General features: G+C 42.6%; 1 protein-coding gene across 1 annotated transcript in view; it reads right to left on the bottom strand.

Annotated features, from left to right (window-relative positions):
- Positions 1-4,677: 4,677 nt before the first annotated feature.
- The window catches only part of LOC111722444 (zinc finger protein 98-like), a 31,612-nt gene continuing 27,389 nt past the window's right edge, over positions 4,678-8,900 (bottom strand). Inside the window, exons 3-4 of the mRNA XM_023508518.1 lie at positions 5,378-5,450; positions 4,678-4,844 (exon numbers count right to left, since the gene is read on the bottom strand). Coding sequence (XP_023364286.1) covers positions 4,678-4,844; positions 5,378-5,450 — 240 coding nt within the window. The remainder of the gene's footprint in view (positions 4,845-5,377; positions 5,451-8,900) is intronic.

Here is an 8,900-nt window from a genome sequence, read left to right as displayed (position 1 = left end):
ATGGCTCAGTGCCTGTAGCTCAAGCAGCTAAGGCATCAGCCACATATACCAGAGCTGATGGGTTGGAAACAAGCCCAGGCCTGCCAAACAACAATGATAACTACAACCAAAAAATAGCTGGGCATTGTGGCAGGCACCTGTACTCCCAGCTACTTGGGAGACAAGAGAATAGCTTAAGCCCAGGAGTTGGAGGTTGCTGTGAGCTGTGATGCCGTGGCACTCTACCCAGGGCAACAGCTTGAGGCTCTGTCTTAAAAAAAAAAAAAGAAAAGAAAAAGAAACGGAGCTGTCAGAGTTGGGGATCCTACCTCTAATCCTAAATTTTGGGGAGGCCACAGCAAATACACTGCTTGAGCTCTGGGGTTCAAGAACAGGCTGAGCAAGAGGGACACACCAACTCTCCTAAAAATGGCAAAACTAGCCAAATGTGGTAGAAGGTGCCTGTATTTCCAGCTACTCAGGATGCTGAGCCTTAAATACCAAGTATTTAAGGTTGTGAGCTATAATGCCATGAAACACAACTTTGTTTAAAAAAAATCGAAAATAATGAATTGCAAGGAGTAGATTTTTTAAATATATTAAGGTTGGCAAAAGCTGGGTGATGTGGCTTAGGCCTATAACCTAGCACCATTGGAGGCCAAGGTGTGTGGATTACTTGAACTCAGAAGTTTGAGACCAGCCTGAGCAAAAGCAAAATCCTGTCTCTACTACAAATAGAAAAACTGAGGTGGGCAGCAGGGCCTGTGGCTCAAAGGAGTAGGGCTCTGACCCCATATACTGGAGGTGGTGGGTTCAAACCTCCACCTGCAAGGTTCAGCCAAGACCTGCAAAAAAAAAAAAAAAAAAAAAAATCTTAAGGAAAAACTGAGGCATGTGCATCGCTTGACCTGATGGTAGAGGCTGCTGTGAGCTATGACGCCATGGCACTCTATCCAGGGCAACAGCTTGAGATTCTGTCTCAAAAAAAAAAAAACAGTTGTCAAACTACTGCACATATAAATTAAATTATTTATCACAGTCCATATAAAAACAAAATTGTGAGGCTAAAGAATATTAGACTTTCTTCCATTTGGGAAGATTCTTAATGTTGTGATAAAATGATTATAATTTCTTCAGAATCTTATTTGAAACTCCATAGCATAAAAAAGTAAAAAGTATAAATTATACAACAACTATTTGTGGTGTTCCTGGGATTTTTGAAACAAATAGTAACATCACCACTTCACTCACATATTTTGGATATGATGCAAAAGAAAAAGAAACTTTGGCGGCACCCGTAGCTCACTGGGTAACGTAGCTCACTGGGTAAGAAGCTAACCACATACACTGAGGCTGGCAGGTTTGAACATGGCCCAGTCCGGCTAAAACAACAACAACTGCAACAAACAACATAGCGAGGCATTGTAGCAGGCGCCTATAGTCCCACTTACTTGGGAGGCTGAGGTAAGAGAATCAATGAAGCCCAAGGGATTGAGGGTACTATGAGCTATGATGCCACAGCAATCTACCCAGGGAGACAGCCTGAGACTCTGTCTCACAAACAAACAAACAAACAAACAAACAAAGAAATATAAACTTTATTCATACACAGTCTCATTCTGTTGTTCAGGTTACAGTGTCATAAAATCAGCCTAACTCACAGCAACCTCAAACTCCTGGGTTCAAGCAATTCTCCAATCTCACACCCACCACCAGCCCCCAGTTGGTGGGACAACATGCAACCACTACAATGTCTGGATATTTTTTCTCTTTTTAGTAGAAACAGGGTCTCACTCTTGTTTAGGTTGGTCTCACACTCCTGAGCTCAAGCAATGGTCCCACTTTCGGTTCCAAAGAGCTAGGATTAGAGGTGTCAGCCACCTAGAATAATAAAGAAAAAATTTAGCAGGTATACTAAAAAATACAAATGTATTTCATGTTCTTAAAAGCAATGGAAAAGCAGTCAGATCCTACACTCACATGGTAAGTCAAAGAAAGTTCTTTCATTCTCACTATAACCTAGACTATCACTAAAAAGTAAGATTCTTATGAAAATCAAAACCAAGAACAGACATAGTGGCTCATAACTATATACCGAGCATTCTGGGAAGCCAAGGAGGGAGAACTGCTTCAGCTCACAAGTTTGAGACTAGTCTGAGTAAGTATGACAACTCTCTAGCACTAAATAAATAGAAAAACCATTAGCCCAGCAACAGGGAGAAACTTGTAGTCCTGGCTATTAGGGAGCTGAGGTATAAAAATCATTTGACACCAGTAGTTTAAGGTGGCTATGAGCTAGGCTGATGTCATGGCACTCTAGTGTGAGGCAAGAGAGTGAGAGTCTATATCAATAAGGAAATAAAAATTGGCGGTGCCTGTGGCGGTATATGGCGCCAGCCCCATATACCGAGGGTGGCAGGTTCAAAGCTGGCCCCGGCCGAACTGCAACAAAAAAATACCCAGGCATTGTTGTGGGCACCTATAGTCTCAGCTACTTGGGAGGTTGAGGCAAGATAATCGCTAAGCCCAGGAGTTGGAGGTTGCTGTGAGCTGTGTGACGCAATGGCACTCTACTGGAGGTGATAAAGTGAGACCTTGTCTCTACAAAAATTAATAATAATAATAAAATTAAAATTAAAAAAATAAAAATAAGAAGACAGATGGCCTTATGTAAGAACAAGAGAAAGAAACCCAGGCTTCTCAGAAATCACTTCCAATGAAGCTGAGCTTTCCTAATCACCCTGTATTGTGTGATTTCCTCCCAGAACTTGGACATCTGACCAGTGTTACCTGCTTCACTCACTCCAACCTACTTGGGTGCTTGAGTAGTGTCTGCTGTGTCTTCACCTTCCAGGGTTCTTTGCTTGGTTCCAGACAAATGATGAGGTCTGGCTTAGAGACAGCAAAACCTGTTTCATTAGAAAAAAATTAGGGGGCAGTGCCTGTGGCTCAAAGGAGTAAGTCGCCAGCCCCATATACTAGAAGTGGTGGTTCAAACCTGGCCCTGGTCAAAAACTGCAAAAAAAAAAAAAAAAAAAAAAATTGTGATTCTTCAATTGGCAATCTAATGCCTTGGTGAAGTACAGAAAAGGACATTTTAGAAGATCCCAAAATAATAATCCCAAACATTTCCTTGCAGAAACTTCAGAATCTTTAAAACGTATTTAAAGTTAGAAAATTCCTAACTCCTCCACTACTGAAAACTACTGAAATAAAATTGGGAGCTAGAAATCAGATTGAAAGTTATGAGTACCAATCTGTGCTACAAAATTTTTGAAATTTGCATTAATCTAGATAAGGATATAAATTAGCTCAAAAAAGAGTAAGATTAATGCCAAAATAAAACAAATCCAATTTTTTCTTTTCTATAGCAAGACATCCTAAAGTTTTCTATAGAAACAAGAACCTGATACTCAGTTTATGAATCAACTCAATAAAAACCTTTTACAAAGAGAGAATGTGAATTGCTTACTGTAGTGCCGAACTCTATATTTACATTATTGTCACCCAGGAAGAGCAGGGTTCTGTAGGTCTCTAACATGACATCCTGATACAAATGCTGCTGAGCAGGGTCCAGGCAGGCCCACTCATCCATAGAGAATTCAATAGACATGTCCTTGAATGTCAAGGACATTCTAAAGGACTCCCTAAAACTCAAAGATATTTATCAAGAAGCTGTGAGGAGACTGAATTTCACTTTTAGTTAAATGAGTGGAGAGAAATCTTGGTGACTTACATAAGTGAGTGCAATTACCTAACAAGTATAGAAGAGCTATATTCCCTCATGTGTTACCTAACACTGAAGACAGGGGATGGAATGGCATCCACAAATCCAGTGACAGATTGTACATTTTTGGTTGACACAGTGGAAATAAGAGGCCACCAATACCAGCAGGTATAATTCTGTGCCTTACTTACATCATACGTTATAATCTGTGTATGTTTTTTGTTGATAATGTCACGATGAGATAAATGGTAACTCTAAAGTGGTAATATGTACGAGAAAGAGCTGGAGATCTTGAAAAAGTGAACATTGTTATTCAGACAATACGAGGTGAATTTCCATTTCTAAATTTCCAACAAGCTCAACAGGAATGACAATGCTTCAGTCCCATGATGATATTTTATCAAACATGCAGTGAGCTGCAGACACTGGATTTACCCCAGTTGATTCCTGAACCAGTAAACAAAGATGACAACCTTTACTTTCCCAAGAAAGGTATATGGAAGAGAATCTAAGAAGATAGGGGGGCTTCCTCAATAAGTGTTTTAATTTCCTCATATGAGGTGATAATCTCCCCCAAGTTCTTATTAACAATACAGAAGATACACTGAACCCTACAATGGAATATGTGTCCAAGAACACCGTAACTGAGTGAATAAAATTAACATCAACTGTAACAGGACGAGTTAGTATCAGGTGCTGATTCACAAGTGCAAGTCCAACATCACTGCTGTGATAGTAATCGCCAGAAAAAGTCAATGATAATCTGATAAAAACTAGTTGAGAAAAACGCAGTTTGGGGAAAGTTCCAGTTACAGATATCTGGCATGTCTTCTGATCTCTAGTCGTGTTTTAAACAGCCTTTTTTACCATCTCAGAAAGCAACTCTTTTCTAACTATTTTGTTTATGAGAACTTTGAATTACTCTCCAGGGGTCCTCAAACTTTTTAAATAGGGGGCCAGTTCACTGTCCTTCAGACCATTGGAGGGCCAGACTGTGGGCCCTGGGATGAGTCAGCTGCTAAGCAGGACAGGTAGCGGCAGCAAAAACACCCGGCGGGCTGGATAAATGTCCTACGTGGGCTGCCGATGGCCTGCTGGCCATAGTTTGAGGACATCTGCAGGCAGTTAATGCCATCTTCTGTAAAAGTGCATGGACGTCATCCTATTTTACATAGAGGCAATGGAGCTTTCAGATGGAAGCGAAACAGTACATATTCCTCATCTTTGCTACTATGCAATGAGCCAAACTCATTCAAAATGGGAAGCTTGGGCATCCACATTTTCCGATTTTCAACACAGAGAAATGGAACATTTTCAGTATTTCAGGAAACAAACTTAAAGCGAGAATTTTTTAGGGCCTATGGGAGCCTGTATGGAGAGAGACTGGAAAGAAGACTCTGCCATATGCAGTGGAGAAGGAGTTTTGGAGCCTCTTGACTATTATAAGAAAAAGGGGGAAAGGATATTTGAAAGAAACACATCAGGTAGGATCATCACAAGTAGAGATGTCAAGGTTTGCAAAGCCTGAGAACATGACATTGCAGGAGGAAAAGTGCACCCAGCCCTGGACCTTGGACTCAGTTACCTGAGTGACAATCACTTCTTTCTCTTTCTCCTGCTTCCCTTGATTTCCTTCTCAGGCGAGACTATCTGGACACGTTACTCCTGCACCTTGACCATATGCCTTTAAAGGCATCAGCACAAACTCTTCACCTGCTACCACCACATCCACAGGCACAGGGACCTTGAAGTACAGAGAAAATTTTACCCTTTTTCATGCTTTATCACGGGAGAGAGTCAGGAAGAAGGAGGTTCCATATAAAGACCAAAGTGTGAATTTCTAATTTCTTGGCTCCAGTGTCCTCCCCTGACAGCAATTTCAGCTATGGAAATGGGAATATGGGCCCTCTGACCTTTTTCTGGAAAAAATAAATAAACTTGACTGTCTTAAATGTATCTGGAAACCCTCATGCTTGACATTGGCCTTTCATTAGCTTCACAGTGGGCCACATGGATGACACCAGCCACACTAATAGAATCTGTGGGCGGCAGAATCACAGATGATGGTTCTTCTTCAAACTGCCCATGGAATCCTACCTGGAAGCCTGGGCTGAGAAACACTTAGCCAAGCATCGCCTCTCAGACTTCAGTATGCATACGAGGTATTTCTCAGTATGCCTCTCTTAGCATCTGATTCAATAACAGCAGCAGTTACTCTAGCTTCAAACAAATAATCAGTTTTATTTCACAATGCCTATTTATGTTCATCCTTAAGAATTTCAGAAAGGTCAGCCAGATGATTCAAGCCTATAGTCCCAACACTCTTGTAGACCCAACGCAGGTGGCTTATGTGAGCTCAGGAGTACCAGATCAGCCTGAGCAAGACTGAGAGCCTGTCTCCATTATTGCTGGGCATTATGGCAGGTGCCTGCAGACCCAGCTCCTTGAGAGGATGAGGTAAAAGGATGACTTTAGCCCAGGAGTTTTAGTTTTCTGTCAGCAGTGATGCCACATTAGTCTATGAAGGGTGACTGACAACCTGCCTCATAAGAGAAAAAATTTCAGGAACGGTTTTGGCCCATTCAATACAGTATCAATTTTGAAGAACTCCTCATGAAGGAAAATAGTGAGCAGTGAACCCCCATTTCTGTGTTGGGTTACTTGATGTCAGCCTGACAGCCAGATGGCAAAAAACCATTCCAACGAGACATGGGGATCTGAACACAGAGAAAGCTTGCACACACAGTGTCCCAAGCTCCTTTCCCCTTTCACCACCTTCTGGTCAGCCCAGGAACATGAGGTGCTCTTTGCAACACTAGTCAGCCATCTCCTCATGTTGCTCTTGAATAAGCTGCTTGTTCTTCCAACTCTTGCATTGAGACTTTGATGTGTCAGGAGGGAATAGTCAATCTTGGGTTTGGTTAAAAATTTGCAGGTTTTGAGTGAGTCTAGGAAGTGGCTTCTTTAACAATTCCTCCTATTGCTGCTATTACTTTATTATTATTTTTTTTTATAGTTTTTGGCTGGGGCTGGGTTTGAACCCACCACCTCCCACATATGGGGCCGGCGCCTTACTCCTTTGAGCCACAGGCGCTGCCCTACTGCTGTTAGTTTTCCTGGACTAAAGCAGTGAGGCAAGAAAGTAAAAGCAGAACTAAAAGAATCTGTCCTAGCCGCCCTGTGTAGGCCTCAGCCAAGCCGCAGGTGTTTCTGTTCTGTATGTTTCTTTCTTGACATACATGGGGCCTAGACTGTAACCTAGTAACTTCCCTGGACTTCCATCGTCTTTGAGGGTAGGTGGTCCAATGGGTCTCAAGGACGCCGGTGAGTCTGACCTTCCCCCTTGAGCCCGGGACCTTGAGGATGATGTCATGTCTCTCTCTGTTTTATGACCCTCACCTGCATTCCGGCCCTGAAAAGTGGATAAAAGAGAGGCAAGAGATTGATTGAGTTGGGGGGCTCGGTTTTGGAGACACACTGGTGTTCCAAGTTACTTCCCAGCCGTAATAAACCCGCTTCCTCTAATCAACTGGTGCCTGGAGTCTTCTGTCTGCGAGCGTTTCCTGCTACACTTTGTTGGGTGATGTTCTTTCTCGAGGGGAGAGGACAGCTTGGCCGCAGGTGCAAGCTCGCTCCCAGAATTGTTTAAAAGCAAGAAATGACTACACACTCTTAGGTGGCAAGTAGCAAAATGTCTTTATTTTCTACTCCCTTTTATTGGGAGCTAGTCATGTACACCACATTGATCGATAATCCTAACATCCTCATTTCTTGTCTTAAACTATAGAAAAGAAAGAAAGTCCAGGAATGTGAGATAGTCATCATAAGATTAGCCTAAAGAAAGAAAGTCCCGGAAAGTAAGACAACCATCTTAAGCTAGCCTCAGGCTATTCTTCTTGGAAGATCTAGGAGAACAATATATTATCTGACTTCTATTATTAAAGTTAAAGGTTAGGATAAACAGAGGAGTAAAACCTTTCTCTTCTACTTACTCAATTAAATTTCCGAGAAACTGGCTTCATGACCGTTTTCTTATGGCTTTGGAGACCCTGCAATTACGATGGAGTATTTTACTTGACATCATTATGATGGAGTTTTTCTTTTTACTCACATCAACCTTTGAGTCATGTCCTCTGCACAGATGGGCCGTTTCAACCCTTATCTGACAGGCTGACTTGACTGCACAGTCGGGGTTACCTGCAAGAGGTTTTTACGCCTGGCTTGCAGGCCCCCACCGTGTTTTCCCAGGTCGCTTAGGGCCTCGACAAAAGCGCATAATACTCACAAGTCTTTTCGCTCAGTTCTGGAATTAAAAGAGCACATTTCATTTAATTTTTGTGGGGGTTTACCCCACAACACTTTGAGCTACAGGCACCGCCCTAGCTCACTTCTTAAACCTAGATAGCGTTGACCAAGGGATAACCAGAGGACACAGAAAGCCAAGTCTTACCTCTTTTCCCTAAGCCCCTATTTGTGCAAGTTTCCTACTGTCAATTAGAAAATGGACTTAAAATGGAATGTGTACCCCTGGGGATGCAGGCAAAGACACAGAGTAAAACACAGAGAAATTCTACATTAAAAGTACAATAATTAAAATAATGTGAGGGTTGGATACAATCAGATGAATGTCCATACTACTTCATTTACAAACCATAGGTGCTGGTGTTCTGTCCGAAATTCTCCCGAAAGACCCAGTAGACAAATCCGAGACACACTCCGATGTAAAAAGCACGAGATGAGTTTTATTCAGGCCCCGGGAAGCCCGGACTCTCCTGGCATGCAAGCCGAGGACGAGCCCCAAACCCAGGGTGGAGGAAGTTTTTATGGGGTACAGAAAGCAAGAGGGGTAGGGTCAGATACGAGTACACTTTTCATTGGTGGTTGGTGATTTCATCGGGAAAGGGGGAAGTAAAGGAGGATTTGCATTGGTAGCTGATGATTTCACTAGTAAAGGTGAATTTGGATTGGTACAGGTGAGGGGTGGGGGGTTCCTTAACCGGGGGCTAGAGTTGGTGCAACCTGGTTACCTGTATTTCAAGGTAATAGAAACCTATTGTTTATTATAGCAGCTGTTTGCCTAAGGTCACTCAATTTACAGCTCAGTGGCTGTGCAACCTGGGGTGGGGGGAGGCAGCAGGGAGTGGCCCTGCAGGTTTCACTGGCAGAGGTTGGGGCGGAAGGGCTATGCGGTAAA

The sequence above is a fragment of the Otolemur garnettii genome, unplaced genomic scaffold, assembly GCF_000181295.1.
Source record: "Otolemur garnettii isolate 467f Iridium unplaced genomic scaffold, OtoGar3 scaffold00253, whole genome shotgun sequence".
Lineage (NCBI taxonomy): Eukaryota > Metazoa > Chordata > Mammalia > Primates > Galagidae > Otolemur > Otolemur garnettii.
Note: the sequence above shows the minus strand (reverse complement) of the source record. Positions and strands in the feature narration are given on the sequence as shown.